This window comes from Phodopus roborovskii, unplaced genomic scaffold (assembly GCF_943737965.1).
Source record: "Phodopus roborovskii unplaced genomic scaffold, PHOROB, whole genome shotgun sequence".
Taxonomy (NCBI): domain Eukaryota; kingdom Metazoa; phylum Chordata; class Mammalia; order Rodentia; family Cricetidae; genus Phodopus; species Phodopus roborovskii.
Window position 1 is genome coordinate 2,932,276 of NW_026125295.1, and position 26,730 is coordinate 2,959,005.

The 26,730-nt window shown below is 48.6% G+C and overlaps 1 protein-coding gene across 1 annotated transcript in view; it reads left to right on the forward strand.

Moving 5' to 3' along the window:
- Glb1 (galactosidase beta 1) overlaps positions 1-25,487 on the forward strand; it is a 68,562-nt gene extending 43,075 nt beyond the window's left edge. The window contains exons 12-16 of the mRNA XM_051201872.1: positions 2,301-2,390; positions 4,650-4,766; positions 7,408-7,539; positions 10,980-11,234; positions 24,930-25,487. Coding sequence (XP_051057829.1) covers positions 2,301-2,390; positions 4,650-4,766; positions 7,408-7,539; positions 10,980-11,234; positions 24,930-25,199 — 864 coding nt within the window. The 3' untranslated portion in view covers positions 25,200-25,487. The remainder of the gene's footprint in view (positions 1-2,300; positions 2,391-4,649; positions 4,767-7,407; positions 7,540-10,979; positions 11,235-24,929) is intronic.
- Positions 25,488-26,730: the final 1,243 nt, after the last annotated feature.

Sequence of the window (26,730 nt, forward strand, 5' to 3'; positions counted from 1 at the left end):
CAAGCCCCAGGATTTTTGATATCTCTGCCCTTAAGTTAGATCCAGAAGATCGTATCCCAGTGGCTTATTGAACACTGGAACATCAGAGGAGAAATATAGAAATTAATCATTAATAATTTTATTATTTTATTCTGGGAAAACAGGAAAGACTTAATGGTTGGGAGGAAGGATGTACCAAAATCGGTTTGTTTTGACTCTCTGGGCCTTCAGAATTTCCCCTTGAACCATCCCTTACTCCTACATGTATTCATTCACCAGAAAAAGAAGAAAACATGAGCAGTCACTTAGTTCTTAAGAATATCAAAATTCTAAAATAGCAACATAAGTTTTTATCTTTTAAGCCAAGCGCCAAACACCACAGTAGAGTTTTTCCATTCGAAGCCCTCTGACTTCTGGTTGGCTGCCTGGGCCTTCTGTAATAATTTCCACCCAGTGTAGAATCCTGTGCCACGTTCTACAAAGACTGTGGTCTCTGATAGGAATCTCTTCTTAGATTAATCACCTTGAATCGCACCTGGGACAGGGGAGCTTATTCATCTCTGTAGCTGCTTAAGAAAAAAATGGTTGCTTGGTTTTAAAACAATAAAAAGTTCTTTTATGTAATATAAAAGAATTCCAGATGTTCAAAACAACAGCAATATTAAAGTTGAAAACATTGTTAAAAAATAAAGAAAAGCTTAGTGCCATGGAAGAAATCAGCAAACTGGGCGTGGTAGCTCATGCCTGTAATCCTAGCACTTTGGAAACTGAGGCAGGAGAATTGCTGTTATGCTCGAGACCAGCCTGTGCTACATAGTTGAGTTTGAGCCCAGCCTGGGCTAAGGAGAAAAATCCTGTCTCCAAACAAAAAGACAAGGGCGGGCAGATGTCTTGGCACATGCTTGGGAGTGGAAGGTAGGAGGGTCAGAGGTTCAGGGTGATTGTTTTGACTACATAGAGAGTTCTCGCCTGGGCTACAGGAGACACTCACTGGCTAATAAACTCAAAACAAAATGCAAGAAACAAGGGAGGGTCAAGGAATAGTTTGTAACAGTATTCAGTTTATGCAAACCATAGTATATAGGATTAAAGTTTAAGATTGTGTGTGTGTGCATATGCATCTCCAGTGCATGTGTCCGCACTCACACACACTTGTGGGGGTCAAAGGGTAACTTTCAGGAGCCATGGCACAGGCTCAGGACACATGCCACATAAGCTTGGGAGATGGTAAGCCACTGACTGAAGCAAAGGTGTGACGTGGCTGTGGCAGATCTAATCTCAGAGTCACCTGCCTTGAGCTACTAGGTTTGCTTCAGAGCTCTTCCTCACTTGAAAACCTGTTGAAATGCTTTGCAGAGGCGGCAGCCTCCGCATCTGGGATGCCAGCCTTTCTTAGATAGATAGCTCTGAGCTGTGTTTCTGAATGGGTGCACTTCAAACTCTTTTTAAGACTGCCATCATTTACATTTTCATCAATAGTTAGGAGCAGGGTAGAGAGATGGTTCCATAGTTAAGGACACTCACTGCTCTCTCTTTTGTTTGGTCTTGTTTGAGACGGGTTTTCTCTGTCCAGTCTTGGGTACCCTGCGTCTCCATATCTAGACTGGGCTGGCCTCAAAGTCACATTCACCTGCCTCCCAAGCGCTGGGATTAAAATGTGTGCCACCATGCCCAGATTTGACTCCTGTTCCAGAGGATCCAGGTTCCATTCCCAGCACCTACATGGCAGCTAACAACCATCAGTGACTCCAAATCCAAGATCCGGTGCCCTCTTCTGGTCTCCTTGGGTACTACACAGGCATGCAGGGGAAGCACCCACACAAAAGGAGCAGTTAGGGTGTGGTGGCGAACCCAGGGTCTGGGGCTGCAGCTCAGTGGGAGACAACTCACTTGTCCACCCTGTGGGAAACGCTGATTTCTGTTCCCCAGCACTGCAAAAGACAGAAATAGTAAGAATTAAGAGCTATGTATTAGCTCAATTAGCGGAGGGCCTGCTGGGCCCGCAGAAAGCCCTGAGTTTGAAATAAGATGGGTGTAGTAGCACACTTACATAACCCCAGCGCTTGGAGGATCCAGGTCATTCATGGCCAGCCTGAGGCCTGCCTGGGACCCATGAGACTCTGTCTCAGAAAGAGGGGGTTGGGGGGGAAGAGTGGACCAAACCAAAGGCGATTGGTTGCAAAGCGAATGGAACTTGGACAGTTGAGGCGTATCTCAGCGTCCTTGATAATTCAGACTAATGTATCCCCCAACATCCCCCACCCCAGGACAACCCCCGGTCACTGGTGACATGACACTGGTCTGGTTTGGCTTCTTTTTAGCTCAAGACGGTGGCAGAAGCTCTGGACATCCTGTGTCCCAGTGGACCCGTGAGAAGCCGCTATCCCCTGACGTTCATCCAGGTTAAACAGGTAGGTCTCCACGGGACCTTCTGGCAGGACAGGTGTTTCCTTATCGCCCCCTACACAAGCATGCATGAACACTGAAAAATGGTGCTTTAGGGCTGAGGGTAGGGCTCCTTTAGTAAGGCGCTTGTGTGGCGTGAGCTGGGCCCTGTACAACGCTGTTAAAAAGACTGGCCGAGTGTGGGGCCCAGCTCTCCTGGAGCCAACTGTGAGACCGTTGCTGAAGCAAAACAAGTATAAAATTAGCAACTGGAAGCAAATACCAAGCTAAGATTAGATGAGGGTGACCTCCACCGAAAGCCAGGAAGGCAGACTCAGGTGAACTAACCCTTCAGAAAATAGGGCTGAGATCCCAGCTAAGTGATCAAGTGTGGCAGAGGGCCAGGTGACCCATGGCATCCATGCCTCCTCCCCAGGAGGACACGTCTCCTCTTCTTTGTCCACATCGAAGGCATTTTACTGACTCCAGCAAGGGAGGGTTAGTCTAGGATCAGTCTGAACTCTTCAAAAACGATTGTTGTCAGTCTAGCTGAGGTGGCCACGGGATGGCAGAATGTGAGACACAGGCAAAAAGGTGGAGAGCTGGAGGCCAGGCCCCCATAGTGAGGTCCAGCCTGGCCTCCATAGTGAGGTCCAGCCTGGCCCCCATAGTGAGGTCCAGCCTGGCCCCCATAGTGAGGTCCAGCCTGGCCTCCATAGTGAGGTCCAGCCTGGCCCCCATAGTGAGGTCCAGCCTGGCCTCCATAGTGAGGTCCAGCCTGGCCTCCATAGTGAGGTCCAGCCTGGCCTCCATAGTGAGGTCCAGCCTGGCCTCCATAGTGAGGTCCAGCCTGGCCCCCATAGTGAGGTCCAGCCTGGCCCCCATAGTGAGGTCCAGCCTGGCCTCCATAGTGAGGTCCAGCCTGGCCTCCATAGTGAGGTCCAGCCTGGCCTCCATAGTGAGGTCCAGCCTGGCCCCCATAGTGAGGTCCAGCCTGGCCTGAGGAACAGTGCAACCTTGTCTCCAAACAAAAACAAAAGTGAGAAGACCCAATACAACAACAAAAATTCTAACGAGGTCATGCATTAGAGGCTAGATTTAGAAAGAATTTAAGGGGCTGAAGAGATGGTTCGATAGTTAAGAGCACTGGCTGCTTTTCCAGAGGACCTGGGTTCAATTCCCTGCACCCACATGGCAGCTCACAACTGCCTGTAACCCGGCGCCAAGGGTTTCAAAGCCTCTGGCCAGCATTCGTGAGCACATACCTGTACATGCGCACATACACACACGGGCTGAGCACGGCACGGTTACCTCATGTAACCGGGTGTGGTGCTATGCTTATGCTCTCTCTGGGAGATGGAGGCAGGACATGGAGCTCAAGATTGTCCTTGCTTACCTAGTAAATCTGAAGACAGCCTAGATTGCCAGAGTCTTTGTCTCAAACATAAACATCACTCCTGACTTGATAGATATACCTGCCCCCCAACTCTCTTCCTCTTTGTTTCACACAGTTTCAGATTGAGTCTTGTTTTGTACCCTAAAGCAGATTTAGCCCAAGAACCTGGAGAGTGCTTTACTGAGCAGAACTCAGTGTTTATCCTGCTTCGGGGGCTTGTCCTGGCTTAAATTTTTTTTTTTTTTATTATGTGTGTGTATGCTTTGCCTGCTTGACTGTATGTGTACTGTCTACATGCCTGGTTCCTGCAGAGGCCAAAAGAAAGCTTCAGATCCCCAGGAGCTGGCGTTAAAGATTGTTGTGGACCCAGGTCCCCTACAAGAGCAAGTGCTCTATATTGCTGAGCCATTTGCCTCTCTAGACCCTTTTAAAAATTATTACCACGTATTTTGTTGGTGTGAGTGTGTGTGCCATATGGAGGTCAGAGGACAACTTGTGGGAAGAGGTTCTCTCCCTCCACCATGAGGGTCCCGGGGATTGAACTCAGGTCTTCAGGCTTTGTGGCAAGCTCCTTAACCTACCGGGACACCTCACCAGCTCTTTTTGAGCTAATAGCAGTGACCTGTGACATATAGGGTGTGACATCTCTGGGTCACTCTCAGCAAATGGCTTGACTTTTGTTTCCCGAGTGGCAGAGAACAGCGTTCCTGACTGTTCAGATAGTTCGCCCAAGATCAAAAGAGTCAGCTTGAATCTGGCTGTGAGTGGGGGAAGGTGTCATTCCCTACAGTTTTCAGAATGTTGCTTTCATCCACATCAAGGACAACCAGGTCTCTTGGTAGCTGAACTCTGAGAGTGAAGCGTTTCTTTTATGCTCTTTCCTGACCAGTATTTTGGGTATGTGCTATACCGAACAATACTTCCTCAAGATTGCAATGACTCAACGCCCATTTTCTCCTCGTCCTTCAGTGGTGTCCATGACCGGGCTTATGTGGCTGTGGATGGGGTAAGCATTCTCTTTGAACTATGCATCTAAGCCTTGACGGGAGAAGGGGTCATCTACACTTACTCCTGTGGCATCTGAAGCTTTTGCCACACCTCCGATCTCAGCCTGTGTCCCTTGGCAGGGGCCTTGCTGGCTGATATGGACCATGTGATGCAGACTCGGGGCTGGTCCCTAACACTCTAGGAAATGCTGCATCTCCCGAGCCCAAGGTCATCTCCTCCCCTGACAGCTCAGCCTGTCACTGAGGCTGCTTTTTAGGGACAGCATCCACGTCAGCTCGGTACCTGTCACTGTACAGTGTGTTGAACTGGGTGTCTCTCTCCCCTTACGTGAGATGCCACAGTCTAAGGGGCTGTGGCTAGCATGCACCAAGGAGTCGATTTCACAGCGAAATGCAGACACATTTTTAAACACCCTTTCCAGCATGTAGTATGACAACACACACCTGCAATCCCAGCTCTCAGAAGGCTGAGGCAGGAGAGTTGCAAGACCCAGGCCAGCCTACACCTGCAGGATGAAACCCAGCCCAAACAACAAAAAGATGAGATGGCTCAGCAGGTAAAGGCACTTGTCCCTGACTGGGCCTGATGGTTTGAGTCTGGTCCCCAGACTCACGTGGTACCGAGCAGAGATTCCTGCAGGCTGGCCTCTGATAGCCACTTGTGTGCCTCAGCACTTGGTGTAAACTCACAGCAAATGAATCATAAATGTAATAATAAAAAGGTGTCCGTTGATGTTCACTCCTCATTGAAAGTTATGGGAAATGGGAAGATTTTTCCCAGCAAGGAATTTTTTTTTTCCAGGAAAGTTTTATAGTTTAGAGGGGTTTGTTGTTGTTTTGTTTTGTGGTTTGTTTGTTTGGTTCTTTTTTGTTTGTTTGTTTTTTTGTTTTGTTTTGTTTTGGTTTTTTGGCTTGTTTTTTTTTTTTTTTTAAACAGGGTCTCATGCAGCCCAGGCTAGCCTCAGACTTACTTTGTGTCCAGGATCAGCCTTGAACTCCTGATCTTCCTGCTTTACTGCCCAAATGCTGGTGATTACAAGTGTGCACGCCACAGTTGGAGTAGTTTAAAGTAATATTTACATTCTTGGTCGGGAAGATAACTTGCCTTACAAGCATAAGGACTTGAGTTCAACCACACATGCAGGCTAAATACTTGTACATGGAAAATAAATAAAATAAGGAAAAAAAAATAGGTGTGCCAGCATGTAGCTATACCCTCAGTTCAGGAGAAATAGGGACAAGAGGGCCTTGTGGGAGCCTGGCCAGCCAGCCTCCTCAGGTTCCAGGAGAATGACACTTATAGCTGTCCCTCTGCCTTCTACACACATATACATGTGTGCTTTCGTGTGACACACACACACACACACACACACGTGTGAGGGGAGCTTTATTTTATAATCAAAAGATTTTATTTCAGTGTTGAAATGTGACACTGTGCTTGCCATTTCCTGGCCTTCCTTAGGAGTCTCGTCTTAGTGAGTTATAGTCAGTGTGGCCAGTCTTTAACCTCTTAAGTTAGGGATGGGATTGGAGATTTAGCTCAGTGGGAGAGCGCTTACCTAGCAAGTCCAAGGCCCTGGGTTCCGTCCTCAGCTCTGGAAAATTAATTAATTAATTGATCGATGCAAATGAAAAAGTTAGGGATGTATCCTTGAGAAAATACCTGTTGTTTTCCCTCGTTCTGTTACATAATCTCTGTGGTTAATGCATCCTAGCAAGCGAGGTGAGCTGACTCCACCTAACTCCGATGTTATCTGTTAACCTGATTTTATCTGTTCCCTCCACGTGTTGAAAGGCTGCTTCTTTTTACCTAACTTGGGCTGTGAGATGGTGCAGTAATTCCTTCTCACAAGGACACACCCCCGGAATGTCTTGTGTGTTTGGTTCCTTTAAATACAGAGTATAGGAGGCCCATCTGAAAGGTTATTGTCGTGAGATCTGGGAACAGGAAAAGCAGAAGTTCCTGGGAGGCATTGGTTACATAGGGCAAGGCCAGTCTGGGCTACTTGAGGCCCTCTCCCAAAAAAACAAATAAACCAACAAACAAAAGGAAATGAAATGAAGAAGGCCTGCGAGAGGGCGCAGTAGGTAAGGGAGCTTGCTGTCAAGCCTGATGACCTGAATTCAATCCCTGAGACCCACATGTCAGAAGGAGAGAACTGACTTCAAATTGTCCTCTGACCTCCACATACACCATGGTACATGTGTCTACACCACTGTGCATGCACATACATACCCTCACACACACACAAAAAAAAAGTGTGTGTGTGTGTGTGTGTGTGTGTGTGTGTACACACACACATACACACAAAGCAAAAAGATGCCTGAGCCAAGCATGGTGGTTCACACCTGTAAAGCATTTGTGAGACTGAGTCAGGAAGGTCTCAAGTTCAATACCAGCCCTCACCATAGCACATTCTCAGGCAGAGGAGGGTACCCTGAGCTATGTGTATCCGCCTCTCCTTTAGGAAGACTGATTATGGGAATTTGGCCTGCTGGCCAGGGGCTCAGCCTGAGCATATCTGGACTCTGCCTGTAAATCTGAAGTCATTTTAGGACAGCAAAAGTACAGATTAACTGTGAACACTGTTCTGTTTCTCAGATCTGACCCTCCATTCAGCCTTTGGCTTCAACCCACAGGTGCCCCAAGGAATCCTTGAGCGAAACCGTGTGACAGCCCTGGACATACAGGGGAAAGCTGGAGCCGTTCTGGACATTCTGGTGGAGAACATGGGGCGTGTGAACTATGGCAGATTCATAAATGATTTTAAGGTAAGACGCTTATATGAGGGATGAACCTATGCCTCCTGAGTGCTGGGATTAAAGGCGTGCACCACTTTTTGATCCGCCTGCCTCCACCTCCCAAATACTGGGATCACAGCTGTGTGCCACCTTCCTGCTTACGAAACTCTGGGGATTGAACCCAGAGCCTCTTATACACAAGGCCAGCTGAGCTGCATCCCCAGCCCCTAACATTTGGAGGGGTGTGTGCGTCTCTCTCTCTCTGTGTGTGTGTGTGTGTCTGTGTCTGTGTCTGTGTGTGTGTCTGTGTCTGTGTGCTCTGAATGATCACCACAGACCGGCTGTCATGCATCACAGCAGCCAGCTCCCATTCAGAGCCCACACACCTCCCTGAACCTGAGCAGTGAAGCTCTCTGATTTGTTTTGTAGTCTAGAAGACAAATTTCCTTGCAGGGCCCTTTTCCTGCACTGACAATGAGTGCCTTGAGCTTTGCGAGCAGAGTGCACCCCTCTTGCTTGAGCTCAGCTCTTGTGCAGGGGAAAACGGAAGCATGCTCTTCCTCTGCGTTGAAAATGCACCCAGCAACAGCAGAGGTGCTCTGGACTCAACTGAGCCAGCATGGCGTTTGGTGGGCTGTGGTGTGCGAGCTCGGACTGGTGGCCTAAAGAGTGGGAATTCAGAGTCACCGGACTCAGTGTAGGTTAAGTGAGGTTTATTCTGGGAGAATTCACAGACACATGAAACAGATGACCGCTCCATGGATGCCACCCAGATGCTCTCTGCAACCCGAACAGGAAGCAAGAGAGCGAGCTGGGGTCCAGGACACAAGGCCTAGCCTTCTCTCCCCACCCCATCACCGCACCTGTGACCACACCCAAATGGGTGTGGTCGGTGCAACAGGTGCAGGCGGGGTGGATATCTCATTACAATTCCCTTTTTAGTCTAGAGATTTAGGCTTAATACAAGACTATATACAAAGACAGCAAATATCAAGTATGCTCTAGGAGAAGGAAAGGTAAGAATATACACACTTAAGACCTATTGCCAGCCAGGCAACTAAAGCAAATGACAAGAACACAGTGGCCTGCTACAAACCTGTGCTGTCCCAAGCCCCTTGGTTGCTGCTCTGCTAATGGCCTGTTGATTATTCTCTGGTCACGGCACGGCGTTCCAGCCAATACTCCTAGATCACTAAGAAACTTTTGTTTAATTTGGGGTTTTGTTTTGTTTAACACGTTTAAGAAAAGGTCTTTAGCCAGTTGGTGGTGCACGCCTTTAATCCCAGCACTTGGGAAGCAGAGGCAGGTGGATCTCTGTGAGTTCTAGGTCAGCCTGGTCTACAGAGCGAGTTCCGGGACAGGCTCCAAAGCCACACAGAGAAACCCTGTCTCAAAAATAAAAGAAGGGGAAAGAAGAAAGAAAAGGTTTTTAAGCCCAGGCTGGGCTGGAACTCACTGTGTAGGCAAGGATAACCTCGAACTCCTGAGCCCCCTGCCTCTACCTTCCAAGTGCTGGTTTTATAGGCACATTCCACCATTCCAGTTTATGTGGGGCCGGGAAGCAAACACAGGACAAGGAAATCCTCTACCAAGTGAGCCACATCCCCAGCCCAGGAAACTTTTTTTTTTTTTTTTTTTTGGATGGGGGAGGGGATAGCCAAGGGTGGTCTTGAACTCACAGCAGTCCAGATTCTGAGATTACAGGGTCCACCACACACCCAGTGCAAGAAACATTTGTTATGGTTCTGTAGTGTGCCCAAGGTGCTTCCAGGAGTACAAAAATGGGTTACAGGCTGCTCTTCCCTGGAGAGAAAACTCAGACAGGACAGGGATATAGGCTCCTTCTTGACTCTGTTTTTGTTTAACACGTATGTGTGTGTTCATATGCAAGTATGTATGTATGTATGTATGTGCAGATATGTGTGTGCCGTGAATATATGCAGCCAAAATTGATACTGAACTTCTTCCACAGTCGACCTCTGCCTTGTTCTGAGGCAGAGCCTCACGAGTGAACCCAGAAGTCCCATATTCGCCTAACCTCGCTAGCAGCCTGCCTGCCCTGGGGGTTCCCTGTCTCCCCTCATGCTGACTGGTTCCACCCACCATTTATGTGAATGCTGGGAATCCGACGTGTGGGTGCTGGGACCTGAGCTACAGTGCTCACCGGCAGAGCAAGCACTTTACCCCCGAGCCATTTCCCCGGCCCCCTTCATGACTCCCTTGTGGGGGGCAGTCACAGCCTCGTGACACACTGCTCAGATTCACCTCCATGTCAATATCTCTTACCATCCTCGAGTGCAGGCTGTAATCACTGACCTTCCCTGCTGACTGCTGTGGGCCACGTTGACTCAGAGTGATTAGGACCCTGCTGTGTGGTCTGTGGGTTCCTGCACACAGCCCCAAGCCTGGTACTGACTCAGTCACTAGACGGTGAGGCTGGATATCAGACAGGGCCCTTCAAAGATCCAGGGTTCCGCTAAAGTGGACAAAGAGTGAGACCTGGCATGCACACATACACATGCACACACCCCACACACACACACACACACGCCTTAACCCCAGAACTTGTGAGGAGGCCAGCCTGGGCTACATAGCAAGAGCCTGTCTCAACACACAAATGAAAAAGCCACAAATGAGAATTTGATGCAGCTGCCTGAAAAGCAGTGAGCCGAAACCAGACACGGGACACCGAAAAGCAGAAAGATTTATTCAGTGTGGCTGTTTGGGACCAGGAATAAAGAAACAACATCACCACTCCACCCCAACCCCAGCCCAGCCTCAGAATACTAGTGCGGGAGTTAGGCTTAAATAGAAGGCTAGGGAAACTCTAAGCCATCCGGCTATCAGTGTGACCCACCTCCAGCAGGGCTCTCTGATAGGCAGTGGTAGTCTGCACCTCGGGAGCTCTCCTCCTGGGAGATGGGCTGATACCAGTTCTACCTGATACCAGGCTGCTGCCTTTCTTTCTCCCAGCAGGAGATTTCTGGGGAAATTCCATTTCCTAGAGTTCCATCATCTCAATTGTCTGACCATCACCAGGAGAGAAGCCTAAGTGTCTCCTTAAGGAGAGGTGGCTCAGGGGTTAAGAGCACTTAAGGAGGAGGATCCAAGTTTGGAACCAAGGACCCACCCACATTGGGCAGCTCACAACTGCCTGTAACTACAGCTCCAGGGGGTTGGGTACCAGAAGATGCCCTCTTGGCCTCCTCAGGTACCCACTCCACAAATAAGTGGATCTTTTTAGAACTGGATGGTGGTGGCGCTCGCCTTTAATCCCAGCACTCTCTAGGCAGAGGCAAGCAGATCTCCGAGTTGGAGGTTAGCCTGGTCTACAAACATTGCTGCCAGGACAGTAGGTTGTGCCTGGCCCGGCTCTTCACACAGCTGAGCCTCATTTCCCAGGAACCCAGTGATGCCCATGAGTCCCCTCCTTCCCGGCTAGCTCATGGTTCTGTGTTTTTCCTTTACAGGGTTTGATTTCCAACATGACCCTCAACTCTAGTATTCTCACCAACTGGACAATCTTCCCCCTGAACACCGAGGCTGCAGTACGCACCCATCTTGGGGGCTGGGAGGCCCGTGATGAGGGCCGCCATGATGGACGCTTGACCTTTGGCTCTTCGAACTTCACGCTCCCCACTTTCTATGTGGGGAGCTTCTCCATTCCCTCGGGCATCCCAGACCTGCCGCAGGATACCTTCATTCAGTTTCCCGGATGGACCAAGGTATGTGTCTTCATGGAAGGAGCACTTACTTAGTGTCTGAGAAGAAATCTGAAGACCATTAGCAGGATGCTGTGTGACCTTGGGAGGCTTTTCTGCTGAGTCCAGGGCTGTGTTAGATGTTCACCTTTCTTCAGGGAATGGCCGCGCACCTGCTTCCTCCAGGAGCAACTAGGGCCTGGTTATTTGTTTGTTTGTTTGTTTGTTTATGTGTTTGTTTTAATTTCATTTATTTATGGTGTGCAGTTGCACGTGTGTTCATATATACCTGCCAAGGCACACATGTGGAGGTCCATGGGAGTCCTGGGGATTGAACTCAGGTCATTAGACTTGTTAGCAAGCTCCCTCAGCTGTGGAGTCATCCCCAGGGCCTCTTTAGAGGTTGCTTATAAAGGGAACTGGTTTGTGTGTGTGTGTGTGTGTGTGTGTGTGTGTGCACATAGGTTCTCATGTAGCCCAGGCTAGCCTTGAATTTGCTAAGTAGCCAAGATTGACCTTGAACTTCTGATGTTCCTGTGTCTACCTCAAGTGTACACCATCGTACCTTGGCTTTAAAATGTTCACTTTTCAGCCAGGTGGTAGTGGTACACACCTTTATTCCCAGTACTTGGGAGGCAGAGGCAGATGGATCTTGGTGAGTTCGAGGATAACCTGGTCTACAGAGCGAATTTCAGGACAGCCAGGGCTACACAGAGAAAACCTGTCTCAGGAAGAAAAAAAAAAAAAATGTTAGTGCTGGGGGGTGGGAGGATGGGGAAAGATTCTTAGTGACTAATTAATTAACACTTGGAAAGATGTGGATGGAAAAGTATATAAAAAGCGATCAAAGCAGTCCTTGAGAGGTTGGAGGCAGGAGAATCGGAAATCCAAAGTTTTCCTCTGGTTCAACATAGTGTTGGAGAGCAGGTAATAACCAGCTTAGGAGACTAGCAAGGGCAAAGCAGGGTTTAATATACAAATGTGTAGAAAGAGACGCAGGCGTAGAGGAAAGGAAAATAACAGGTTCTGACTGGCTCACGACAGTGGTTTGTTCACAAACCCTGGATCGTGAGAAATTCCTGTTCCCTCTTCCTTGGGCCAGGACGCCCCCTCCCTAACTCCCCACCTGCTGGTTTAGTACACGGAGCCTTATCGGATGAATACTCAGGATGCCCCCTTCTCGGATCTTTCCAGAACTCAGAGTTCTGAGATAGCCAGTGCTAACTGCCCAGTGCCTCCTGCTTGTGTGTCACTCTGATGAACTCTAAGCTAGCACCTCATTCTAAAAATGGGCCGTAGCAAATTACTTCTTACCGTAGCAAGTTCAAGACCAGTCTGGGCTGCATGAGAAAGTGTCAAAACAAAACAAAAAAAGCAAATGAAACCCAAAAGCCATTGGTCCATTTGACCTCTCCTTCCCTGTCCCATCCCATCCCTGCTCCTTGGAAGTGATCCACCGTTGTGCACTACTAGGCTGATTCATCATGCACCAAGCATAGGAGGCCTCTGCTGTGTTCATCACCACCATGGTTTCCTCCGTCAAAGCTCTATCTGCCCAGTAAGCTTGGCCCCTCTCTGCCCTGTCCCTGGGGACCCCTCCTTTCTGTCTGCCATCAGGAGGGACTCCTGTTCCCTGGACTTCCTGTGACTCCCTCCACCCTCACTTCCTGCCTTCTTCCCGGAAGCCAAACCCCTGTTCTCACACTTTCTCTGCCTATGGCTCCTCAGCATTCTCCTTCCTGCCACCACACAAGAAGCAACATCTGGGCGCTTTAGGACCTGAAAGTCCGTGCAGCCCTGTCTCTTCCCCTGCAGCTAGCGCGAACTCTGCCTCCCTAGCCGCCTGTGGTTTCCTTCCCTCCAAGTAAAACCTACAGTGAGAAATGAAAGGGTAAAGGACGCTTTGGCGCTGTGGGTTTCTTTGCCTGTGTGGGCTACCGAGCCAGGCTCTGTGCTTAGCGCTTTGCTGACCCTCTTCGAGCTGTCCAGCAGCAGAGTGTTCTCTCCTTACTTGAGTTTGAGCACAAAAATACTAGCCTTGGCCACCCATGGCAGTGTGACAACTGAAAAGACAAAAGAGACTGGGGGTAGCCCTCTCGATAGAGACTTGTTTCCTGCTCAATCCCAGCACCACATAAAACTAGGCTAAGTGATGCAGGCCCAGCACTCGGGTGCAGAGGACGATCGCAAATTCAAGGTCATCTTCAGCCAGGTAGCAAGTTCAAGGCCAGCCTGGGCCACATGGGACCTTAGGTTGACCTCTGGGCTGCATGTATGAACACACTTAAGAAGCCATGGGACCTTGTTTTTGTTTTGTTTTGCTTGTTTGATTTTTTCCACATTGTTTATTATTACTGTCAATGTGGTGTGTGTGTGTGTGTGTGTGTGTGTGTGTGTGTGTGTGTGTGTGTGTGTCTGTTCAGGCATCACAGGTCCTGTCACTGTGTGGGTGGTGTGTGGGTGTGTGAATGTGGTGTGTGTGTGTGTGTGTGTGTGTGTGTGTGTGTGTGTGTGTCTGTTCAGGCATCACAGGTCCTGTCACTGTGTGGGTGGTGTGTGGGTGTGTGAATGTGTGTGTGTGTGTGTGTTGTGTGTGATTGTAGATGTAGGAATCACAGGACTTCTTAGCATCAGTTCTCTTCTTCCACTTTGGATCCTAGGGATCAAACTCAGGTCTTCGGGATTTCACAGCAAGCCCCTTTCCTTGCTGGGACAGCTTGTCTGCTCCACCTTGGTTGTTTGGTTTTTTTTTTGTTTTGTTTTGTTTTTTTTGTTTTGGTTTTTTTTTTTGTTGTTTTGTTTTGTTTGCAGGGTCTCTCACTGGGTCCTGGTGCATGCTCAGGTAGGCTCGTTGTCCAGCGGCCACCACCCCACAGATCCACTGGTCCCCACCTCCCCAGTGCTGGGATTATAAGCATGTACCAGCACACCAGGCTTTTTATATAGGTCCTAGGAACCAAAGCCAAGACCTCATAATTGGAGGACAAGCACTTTATGGGCCAAGGTAAATCTCCAGGCTCAAGCAGCTAGAGGAGGGTGGTGAGGAGACAAAGGTGGTCAGAGAGAGTGTGACATGAACCTCGGGACATGTATAGTCTTCTGAGGAGAGAGTCCCATTTAGGTTACGTGACAATGGTATCTTTGGTTTTTTATCAGTCTACCCGAGGGAAATGAGGACAGGAGCTCAAGCAGGGCAGGAACCTGGAGGCAGGAGCTGATGCAGAGGCCATGGAGCGGGCAGCTTACTGGCTTGCTCCCCATGATTTGCTCAGTCTGCTTTCTTATAGAACCCAGAACCACCTGACCAGAGATGTCTCCACCCACAATGGGCTGGGCCCTTCCCTATCAATCATTAATGAGAGAATGATGCACAGGCTTTATGGGCCAATCTAAAGGAGGCATTTGGTCAGTTGACATTCCCCAGGACAATGGGTGTGGCATTTTTGTGGCAGTCATGTTATATCTTTAAAGACTGCTAAGGACATTGCCCCTTAAAAACTAAAAGGCCAGCATCCTTGCACTGAGCACCAGAGGCCACAGATGGCTTGTGCTTGTGTCCCCTCCCCCAGGCCTGGCTCCTTGTCTCTCCTCACATGGCCAATCTCACTCTTACTTTGCTTCCTATACCTAAAAAGGTCACCCGTAAAATACCCAAGTGTGTGCACAGATGCCCGCGGTGGTGTCATCCGTGATTGTCAACAGAAGGGTGGCAAGCCAAAAGTCCACCTGATAATTGAATATTTACACTTTGATCATCCATGCAGTAGAATCAGCTGGCAATTTAAAAAAAATTAAATGTGATACACACCACAGCATGGGAGAACCTGGAAACCTTGAGCTAACCAGGCGTGGTAGCTCAGCCCAGTGCTTGGGAGGTACACAGACAGACAGACAGACATGGGAGGTACACAGACAGACAGACAGACAGACAGACAGACAGACAGACAGACAGACAGCTGGCTCCTGGGGGTTTGCTGGCCAGTCAGTGTATCAGCTTTAACAGACTCTGCCTCCAAAACAATAGGGTTAAGAGTAACCAATAGGGTGAGGGGACTGTAGTGACGAGCACTCAGACCCAGGTTCTATTCCCAGTACACACGTGGCAGCTCACAACCATCTCAGCTGTAGTTCCAAGACATCTGACACCCTCTTCTGGCCTCCATGGGCATCAGCCACAAACATGGTGCATAGCTGTGGACTCCAGCAAAATGTATACATGAAATTAAACATAATAATAAAATGGTGAGGAAGGCCCTCGAAGCCAACTCCTGGTCAGTGCACATGCACAAGCAATCAAATGTCTACACGTACGCCCTCCAGGAACAAAGAAAACAACCCCCCATTCCCTCCCTGTAGATGGAGGTTTCTCTCCCGCCTTGTCCCAGAGCCCCAAATAAACACACAGATGCCATATTGATTATAAGACTGTTGGCCAATGGCTACGGCATCTTACTGGCTAGCTCTGTCGGAATTATTAAGCCATTTCTATTCATCTGTGTGTGGCCACAAGGCTGCTGTGGCTTCCCAGTAAGCCGGCTTGTTACTCCTTTGGCAACATGGAGTCCTATCTCATGTGTCCTCTCTGCCCTCTGTCTCCAGCCTTCTCCTGGTCTGGTGGTCCCACCTATCCTTCCTGCCTGGCTACTGGCCAAACAGTGTTTCATTCATCGACCAATAAGAGAAACATATGCAGAAGGACGTCCCCCATCCCCTGTCTGTGCTGAAGAGTACTTCAACAGATGGTATGGGGGTAGAGGAAGGCTTTGGCCACATGACCCTGGGCCTGGGCAGTTCTCAGTAGCCCTCTGTCTTCCTCCTCCTCAGATGCCCCTACTGAGGACCTCTTAGCTCCTTCTCCATTTGTTAGAAAGGAACTAACACCCAGTTTAGTGAATGAAATCACTGATAGACGTGATTCGTGAGATAAAAGCATCAGGTCTGATTGCTCTGGCTTTTCTTGGGTCGGAAGTGGCTTTCTGGTTAAGCGAGAGTGCTCAGTGGTTTTCGGTGGTAAAGGGGTCAGGCATGCTTGCGCTGTCCACACAGGCCAGCACCCTGTCTTCACCATGCCCCAGCTGACTGTGGACTCCCTCAGAGAGACGTGATCTCCGGGGCTTTGGTGATGGGTCAGAACATGCGAGTCATTCACGACGTACCCTGTTGTGCTGAGGTGATAGCATGTATTCTGCTCATCTCCTCCCCAGATGAACATTAACATATGATGGCAAGTCATTCATGGTGTTATCCCTGTACCTGGGAGGCAGAGGCAGGCAGATCTCTGGGAGTTCAAAGCCAACCTGGTCTATATAGTGAGTTCTAGGACACCCAGGACTATTTAGAGAGACCCTGTCTCAAAACAAAACAAAACAAAACAAAACCAGTAATAATATACATATCATGTCATGGCCAGGTAAGGTAATGTACCTTTGATTCCAGCTCTCAGAAGGCAGAGAAGACATGGCTAAAAATAGCTCAGTTGTAGAGAAGTTGCCTTGTATGTATAAGGTCTTAGGTTCAATTTCCCTACACTATAAAAAAGAAAAGAAAATTGAAAACTTCAGTCTTCTCCTGTTTCTACCCTTTTGTGGTAGGCATGTGAGAGAATGTGATAGAAAACCAAGAAAGGCCTGCTTTGGCCACTAAAGCTATGCTTTGAAGAACTAAGTATGTAAGTGAAATACTGTTTAAAGGTAAAGGGAAGGGAGATTGAACTCAGGCTCCCTGCATGTTAGGAAGACACTCTGCCAAACCTACTTGTTTTTTTTTGTTTGTTTGTTTGTTTTTGTTTGTTTGTTTTTTTGTTTTGTTTTGTTTTGTTTTGTTTTTTTGTTTTTGGAGAAATGGTTTCTATGTGTAGCCTTGGCTATTCTGGAACTTGCTTTGTAGACCAGGCTGGGCTCAAACTCAGAGAGATTTACCAGTCTCTGCCTTCTGAGTGAGTGCTGGGATTAAAGTGTGCACCACCACCACCCAGCCCAAACCCACATTTTTAATTCATTGGTTTTGAGGATGGGAGGGGGCATGAGTTTCACAGCACACAAGGACAGCTTGTAGAAGTCATTTCCCCTCCTACCAGGTGGGTCTCTGGGACCAAACTCAAGCCGTGAGGCTTGGTGGCAAGTGCCTTTATCCACTGAGCTATCTATCTCACCAGCCTTAAAATTTTCTTTTTTAAAAGAAAGTGATCTTACATTCAAGACGTTTAGGGGGGATGGCTGGGGTACACTACATAAAGAGAGCATACTTATAATCCCAGCATTTGGGAGGCAGAGGCAGGAGGATCTCTGTGAGTTTGAGGCCAGCCTGATCTACAGAGCCAGTTCCAGGACAGCCAGAGATACACAGAAAAACCAAAAACGACGTAGTGTAGGCAGACTTTTCTGGCCTGCCAGCCAGTTCCCAAATTACAACACAGAGACTAATTACAATGCTCAGCCAGTAGCTTAGGCTTGTTACTAACTAGCTTTTACATTTTAAATTAACCCATTTCTATTCCTTTACTCGCTGCCACATGGAGTAACAAGCTTACTCCATTTTGTACACTTCCTGCTTTCTCTGCATCTCGCTGGGAATTCCTGAGACTCCTCACTTCTTCCCAGCTTCTTCCTAGTCCCAGCTCTCCCTCCCAAAGTCTTCCTGCGCAGCTATGGGCAAATTGTCAGCTCTTTCCTAACCTATGAGAGTACTACATATTTACAGTGCACAATGATTGTTCCACAGCAAAGTAGGAGAAGCTGTATCAGAAGTTAAGGGTCATCCTCCCTGAACATATCAGGTTCAAAGACATCCCAGAACACATGAGATCCTGACTCAAAAAAAAAAAAAAAAAAAAAAAAAAAAAAAGAAAGGAAGAAAGAAAGAAAGAAAGAAAGAAAGAAAGAAAAAGTATGAAAGAATGTGGGGCTGGAAAAGTTAAGAGGGCTTACTGCTCTGCTCTTGCAGAGGACCTAGGTTCGATTCCTGGCACCCACACCTGGTGGCTCACAACTGTCTGTAACTCCAGTTCCGGGGAATTTGACACCTTTTTCTAGCCTCCCTGGATTCCTGCATATACCTGGTATATGTAAACACACGGACATGAATAAGTCTTTTTTGTTGTTGTTTTTATTTATTCATTTGGCTGGGTCTTATTATGTAGCTTTAGCTGGCTAGGAACTCATCAAGATCTTCCTGCATGTGCCACCACACCTAGCCAAATAAATATTTTTGAATTAATTATTAAGGTTAGAGAGCTAGCTAGTTGGTAAAAGTGCTTGCTATGCAAGCCTGAGGACACAATTAAGTCCCAGCATGTGTGTTAAAAAAAAAAAAAAAAAACTGCATTCATCGATGTTGCTTGCTTGTAATCTTAGCCCTGGGGAAGTGGACAGATGATGGAGGTCCCTGGAGTCTGCTAGCCAGTTAGCCTGTCCTAACTGGCAAGCCCTGGGTGCCAGTGAGCAACCCTGTCTCAAAGAGCAAGGTGAAAAGCCATTGGTGTCACTCACAATGTTGACTACTGGCAGACTGGTGTTCTGCTCCTGGCCTCCTGTGGGCATACTAGGTCTCAGCCGGCTGTAACAACTGAGTCCAGGGGTGTCTGTCATCCTATAAGCCATGCCTAGGGTACCTGGCAGGGCTCAAAGAAAGAAGCAGACCAGCTCCTGGTGGACGAAGTTGCACAGTACCGAGGACATTCGTATGAGTCAGTATACCTCCAGACCCTCTCTGTCTGTCCATCCACCCATCATTCTGAAATGGGGTGTGCTTTTGAAACGTTCCTTTTGCCTGATTTACAGTTATGATAACCCTACAGGGTCATTCTTTAAATCTAGCTGGTGATTTCTACTCACAACTGAAAACTAGGTGATCAGATTCTCTCAGCAAGCATGCCAACTCCAGGCAAGGTAGGTTTGCTGTAATTTTTAGTAATTGTACTGTGTGTGTGTGTGTGTGTGTGTGTGTGTGTGTGTGTGTGTGTTAGACAGAGTAGATGCATGCAGGAGTCTAGAGGAAAGCATCATGTATCTTCCATCACTCTCCACCTAATTCTTTGAGGCAGGGTCTCTCCCAAACCTGGGCTGAGGTTTTCTTAGCTAGGCTGGAAGCCAGCAAACCCCAACAGTTTTCCTATCTCCACCCGGCTCAGACCTGGCATTATAGGTGTACACTGGGGCCAGAACTCAGCTTCTGATGAGTGTAAAGCAAGTGCTCTTAAATCTGAGCCCTCCCTTCAACCCCTCAGCCATCCAATCCTTACTGTGGTACTTTTACAGAGGACACAAAAGCAGCCTGCCTGTCAATCAGTCGTGGATTGGAACCTCCCAAGTCTTTTCTCTGAGTTGAACCGTTCTGGGTGTTTGTTATGGTAACATAAGCTATCACAGAATACTTCCTGAAATACTCAGAAACCAAAAAGCTGTTTCGCTTTACTACACCAAGACCTGGGCAAGTATAATTCATTTGCGGATGGATAGCCGAGGGGTCTGGGAAGGGGGGGGGTCTGTTTACGTCTTATCTCTGAGTACGCCCCTCAATGTTTCGCCTTATAAAAATCAAACTTTCTCTCAGCTTTTCAGCACAGTGAGTCATGAGTTATGAGCGAGAACCTAAATTTAGCCTTGGGAATTGGCCTGTTAGGAATAGTGGGAGTGGCTTGAGACCCTGGTCCCGCGTTGGGACCACGAGGAGTCCAGGGACGGTGGCGGATGGGGAGACAGAGCCCTGGAGACATGACTCATACTGAAAGTTGTATTGAGGGGGAGGTAAGAAAATAAGGTAAAGGGACACAGACAGGACAGAAATGAAGCGGGGGGGGGGGGCAGGAAAGGTCCCGTCTGCCCTCCAGACACATGGCGGGAAAGAGAGGGCGCGTTAAGTGGGCGGGGTCCGTTCTCTGCACCTGCCTGCAGACTGGGTAGTCATGGAAACCTGGGCTGACCAGGGCACTGCCTGAGTGCATTCTGCCAGGTGACTGGCAGGCAGTAAACTCTTTCCCAATTTGAGCCCTCCCTTTTAGTGTGGTCTACACCTATTTTCGCTTTTAAAGGAACTTCTGAAGATCTTAAAACAGTATTGAGAGGGCTGGAAAGATGGCTCAGAGGTTAAGAGCACAGGCTGTTCTTCCAGAGATCCTGAGTTCAATTCCCAGCACCCACATGGTGGCTCACAACCATCTGTGCAATAGGATCTGATGCCCCCTCCTAGTGTGCAAGCAGAACACTGTATACATAGTAAATAAATAAGTATTTTTTAAAAAGAGAGAGAGTATTGAGGGCCAGGCATGGAAGCACTTAGGAGGCAGAGATTGGTAGATTTCTGAGTTCTCGGCCAGCCTGGACTACATAGTGAGACCCTGTCTCAAACAAACACAAAACAAAACACGGTATTGAAAGTTTCCCTGTAGGGAGAGATGGATGAGATTAAGAGCACTGGCTGCTCTTCCAGAGGACCCCGGGTTCAGTTCCCAGTACCCACATAGCAGCTCACAACTGTCTATAACTCCAGTTCCAGGGGATCTAAAACCCTCACACAGACGTGCATGCAGACAAGACACCAATGCACATATGAAATAAAAATAAATATTTATTAAGAGGAAAGGAAGCTGCACTCTAAATTCTCCTGAGAAGATTGGCCTTATCAAGGTAAATTCAGATGCACACACACACACACTCACACACACACACACACACACACACACACACTCATATGAGTATACAAATCTATGTGATCAGTTGAGAAGTAGGTCAGGCACTTCCAAGAACCTCGGCATGGCTGTCACCTTAGAGTTAGTAGCAGAGAACAGGAGTGTGAGCTGGGGTCAAGATGGTCAGAGATAGGCTTTTTCATGGACCGTAGCAGCTGGGGCTGCCGTGGGACACCCCCTGAGCCACTGACTCCTCTGTTACTAATGCTTGTCCCCAAACCCTCTGCAGTCATCTCATTAACATTAATTAACCTTTGGGCCTACCAGGAATAACTTAAGCATATTTCTTTCTTCTTGGTCTTTGGTGACACTTAGCCTAGGCCAGCCAAGCATGCTAAGCAAGAGTTCTTCTACTGAGCTGTCCTGGAGGGAGAGAACCCACTTCTACAAGTCTTCTTCCTTTGTTGTCTATACATGACTGTGGCATGTATTCCACTCACCATCTAACACACACACACACACACACACACACACACACACACACGTGAATAAATCTTTAAAGAAAAACTAACTCTTACTGAGAGCGGAGGACCATGAATTTGTCTGTTCACTGGGGCTCTATGTCTCCTCTTCACTCTGCCTTTCCAACTGTATTGGTAGATTTTTATTTTATCCATATGAGTGTTTTGCTTTCATATATGTGCACCACAAGTGTGCCTGGTTCCCATGGAGGTCAGAAGATGGGAGCGTTGGGTCCCCTGAAACTGAAGATACTGGTGGTTGTGGGCTACTATGTGACATCTGGGAACTGAACGCAGGTCCCTTGCAAGCGCAACAAATGCTCTTAACTCTCCATGACCTCTTCACTGTGTCTCACTGTGTCTTGTCTCTGGCAGGATTATCAACAAATATGACCAGTGAGTTGGCTGAGTATATATTGAAGATATATGTAATATATACAATAGTGTGTATTATGTATTTTTTTCCTCAGATGAATGCCAGATAATCCCCAAACAACGTGAACAGGGTCTTTTCTTATAGCGAGTCTGTGCCATAGCCCCCAAACGACAGATCACTCATCAAACAAATGGCATCCCTGACATTGGTAATACTAGAAGAGGAGGGACATTAAAGGGCTGGTGAGTGGCTTAGACTAGAAAGACCAAGATGAAGAGGTCATGGCCCTGCCCTCTGAGGAGGGACATGGGGCTGCAGCTGTTAACTGTGAGCTCCAGAGACTGCACATCTGGAGGCAGTGCTTGGGTCTGAGCACATGCTGTTGCTCAGGCAAGATGAGCAAGTGTGGGTGTTCAGGTAATGGAGACCGCTGTGGTGCCCAGCCGAGCACCTGGGGGGGGGGGTGTGCAGAGTCGGGGACACATCGGGGAAGTTGAAAGCTAGACTGTGTGTGCCTCTGGGATTGGCTGCTATGTGTGCCAGTGCAGTGGAAGAGACCAGGCTCTGCAGTTCACAGAGGAAGTCAAGGCCTCAAAGGGTGCAACTGATAAAAGCAAATTCAAGGAAAGAAGGGTGTGCACACCTTTAAACCCCAGCACTCAGGAGGCAGAAGCAGGTTGATCTCTGGTTAGAGTGAGTGAGTCCCAGGCCTGCCAGAGCTGCATGAGACCTCGTCTTGCAATAAATAGCAGGAAGGATTTGTTTTGGCTCTCGGTTTGAGAGTTCAGTCCTGCATGGTGGCAGGCACCTAAGGCAGCTAGCTGTCACATGTGTCCGCAGGAAGCAGAGAGAGGTGAATGCCTGTGCTCAGCTCATTTTCTGCTTTTATCTAGGTGGATATCGGTGAGGTAGAGGCCAGCCTGGTCTACAGAGCGAGTTCCAGGACAGCCAGGGCTACACAGAGAAACCCAAAAACCAAAACCAAAAAAAAAAAAAAAAAAACTAAATTTGATTCAAAGTGACGAGACATGGCTCAGTGAGTAAGGTGGTGGCCACCAAGCCAGAGGACCTCAGTTCAATCCCCAGGACCCACAAATAGAAGGAAAGGGCCGACTCCTACAAGTTGTCCTCTGACAATGTGTACACACACACACACACAAATGTAATTTAAAAAAATTTAAAGTAGACATCATTTTAGCTTATTTTAAAAGCTGAAAAACATTCTCCTTGGCGAGCCTATGCTGGCTGCTGCTAGATACCGTGTGACGGCTGGGGATCTGAACTTGGGTCCTCATGCTTGCCCAGCAAGTGCTCTTACCCACTGTTGCCATCTTCCCAGCCTGCTTATGTACAGTTGCATGTAGTTAAAAATTAGTCAGAAAGAATGCGTGGCAGATGAACTCAGGAGCTGGTTTCTAAGGCTGTGAAAACAGGCAGAGATGGAGCTGATAAAGCCTGGGGGAAACTGTCATGGCTTATGCCTTTTAGGACAGAGGGAGATAACCGACCCCATGGTTAAAAACGAGTAAAGTAGTTCTGAGAACTTCGAAACTGTTCTAAATGACTTCATCCTACAGACAGGCAGTTATGAGTTGCTGACCTCCTTCTGTGGGCCGTGAATGCCAAGAGCCTTGTTTCAGTACTGTGAGGGGTGCTCAGGTCCACCCAGGAGCACAGCGCCTGTCCCAGGTGCTAGGGTGACTCCATCCCCCACTCCCCCCTCCCCCCTCCCCGGGCTGGCCTGAAGGGTCACACCAGTCCCCCTGCCGGAGCCTCCCCAGTGCTGAAATTACAGCCCCCACCCCACACACTTTCGCCTCGGGTTGCTTTGAGGACCATATCCTCAGACTGTGGACCCTGGGTGCTGTCCTTGTCCCTGGGGTGTGGAAACTTGAATGGAGACCTACCTGAGGTCAGGCAGTACCAAGTGGGAATAAGGTTGAAGCCAGGCAGGACGGTGGTGGCACACACCTTTAATCCCAGCACTTGGGAGGCAGAGGCAGAGGCAGGTGGGTCTCTGAGTTTGAGGCCAGCCTGATCTAGAGAGTGAGTTCCAAGTCAGCCAGAGCTACACAGAGAAACCCTGTCAAAAAAGAAAAGAAAAGAAAAAGATGGGAAGCCAGGGAAGAAATTTAGATGGGCTGGAATAAAGCCAAGGGAAGCTTTATTACCCTTGTAACCTCAGCACTTGGGAGGCAGAGGCAGGAGGATTATCTGGACTACAGAGTGAGGTTAGACCAGCCTTTGCCATGTAGAAGACTGTGCAAATATTAATTAATACTTTTAAATTATTAATTAATGAGCAAGAGAAGCCACCCCAAGTAGCCGCATCTGTCCGTCCTTCTGTCCTTCTGTCTGTTCTCCTCTCTGCCTCCCCCTCTGTCCCTTCTCTCCTCTCCCAGGCTTCCTGTTTGTCTCTGGTGTGTGTGGCCTCCACCACCCCAACGTCTCAGCAGAGTTCCATCTGCGCTGCCACCCCTGGAGCTCTGGTGGTGTTTGCTCACGAAGCAGCTTCCCTGCTCACAGGAAGTATCATCTGGTCCCCCAGGTAGACACACACACCTTTCTCTCTGCACCCCCCGAAGGAAAGCCACGGCAATCACAAACACAGCGGTGACAGACACACTCTGCTGACTAGGCCTCTGCCCCCATGCTATCCTCATCCTTTCCCTTCCTGTGGCTTAAGCTCACTGTATTCCCCGGGCTGCCTGCAAACTCACAGCAATCCTCCTGCTGTAAGCCTCTCAAGTGCTAAGATGACACTGTCTGCCCCACACACTCCCACATTCATCTCGGGCTGTTTGCAGGACAGCCCTCAAGACTGGGCTTTACGTACATCGGACAACATGGCTGAGCCCGGCCTCCGTGGGGCAGAAAGCGGGGAGACTCGCCAGCTGCGGGGTGTGCCAGCAGTGGGAGAGGGCTGGTGTGCAGACGCCGGGGCCTGGGAGCCAGGGTGGAACAGAGGTGCACACTCAAGCCTGTGGCTTCTGGAGTCTGGGGCTCCAGATGCGTTTCCTTTCATCGGGTTTGGCATTTGGGGCAAGATCTGCCATTCTTTCCACCCAATGTGAGGTGGTGGGGTGGATGCTGGACTGAGGGGACACGACCCTCAGCCCTGCTCGGTGGGGCATCCCTTGCCCCTTCTGCTACTAGTGTGTCCTTGGCTGATGGTTTCTCTCTCTCTCTCTCTCTAGGGTCAAGTGTGGATCAACGGCTTTAACCTTGGCCGATACTGGCCCGCACGGGGCCCACAGGTGACCTTGTTTGTCCCAAGGCACATCCTGACAACATCAGCCCCTAACAATATCACGGTGCTGGAGCTGGAGCGCTCACCCTGCGGTGATGGGAGCTCAGAGCTGTGTACAGTGGAGTTTGTTGACAGGCCAATTATTGGCAGGTCCCTGACCATCAGTAGCCATTTTCCAGATCGGTCTGGTCAAGACTCATGGCTGAACTCCCTGTGATGACTGAGCTTCTAGGAGCACAGGCCTGCACTGACCGCATGGATCTTCCTTGTCTTGCTACAGTGGAAGATAAATGTATGGGTGTGTGTGTATCCTACCCATGTCTCTACAGCAGTAGAGACATTGCCTGACCTCCCACTCTTTATGGCCACCAGGAAGGCTGAAGGGAGTGGGTATCACAGGAACGCACACAGCTGGTGGGCAGAGTTGGAACAAAACTTAAATGATGTCCCTTCTTTTGATTTGAAACAATCATGTCTTTCTCTTGAATAAAATATGTACTCATGATGTGAAGGTCCCGTTGTTAATATCAAGCAGGTGTTAAACTCCTTGGTCTGACTGAAATCTCAACTAGACTTGAGTAGGCTGGGTGAAGCCACTTTACCAGCTTGAGGTTCAAAGTAGGTAGAAGAGAGTCCTGGTTTGGGCTTGCAAACGGCTGCTTTTCTGACTCTAATTTGACTGTTTCTGAATCTCTGTGCTATCTACTGGGTAAGAAATGTAGTTACACAAACCACCTAAATGATTAGCAGTTGCTCCAAGTAGGTGGCATTGTCTTTCTACACAATTGGATAGGGTTTTCTGTGTGTGTGTGTGCGCGTGCACATGAACGCATGCACATGCATGTGCAAGCATGCATGCATACAGGTACACACTAATATATGTATGCAGATGCATGTGTATGTGTGCAGGCCAGAGGTCCGTGTTGGGTGTCATTGCTCAGGAATACCTTATGTCTAGGCACATGCAGGATTTATAAAATATAATACTTCTTGTGTTTGAGACCCTGCTAATGTGGGGCTGGGATGTAGCTATGTTGGTAAGCAACATGTTTAATGTACAGGGAGCACTGAGTTCTGTCCCTAGGACTCTGTAAAACCAGACACCCTAGTACACACCTGTAGTAGCATTCAAAAAGTGAGACATGATCCAAGGTCAAGGTTATCCTCAGCTACATAGTGGGGTCAAGGCTTTGGGCTACAAATAACCATGTCCCGAAAAAAATTAATTTGATTGTATCTGAATGGTAAACATTTGGGCCCCTTTTTCTACCTTTACCTTATAATTTGGGGGTGTGCAAGCTCGTGCAACCATCTTCATGTACAGGCACCCATCCTGTAGCATACATGTGGAGGCCAGAGGGCAAGCTTGAGTGTTGGCCTTGCCTTCTACCTTGGTTGGAACTGGATTTCCTGTTCGCCATGAATGTCATACTGCGCACTAGCTGGTCTAGAGGCTTCCGAGCTTTCTATCCCTTCCTCCCATCTGTCCACAGAAACCCTGGGAGTACAGACTGCATGCAGCTTTTACATGGTTCCCAGAGGTCCAGACCCCAGCCCTCACGCTTATTTGGCAAGTGCTTTTAACCACTGAGCCCCAACACAGGTCCCTTGTGTTTCATTTTGTGTTTTATTTTGTGTTGAAACGATGTCCCACCTAGCCCAAGCTGGCCTTGAGTTGTAGCCAAGGATAACCTTCCATTTCTGATCTTCTTGCCCTCCCTTCCTGAGTGCTGGGATCACAAACATTC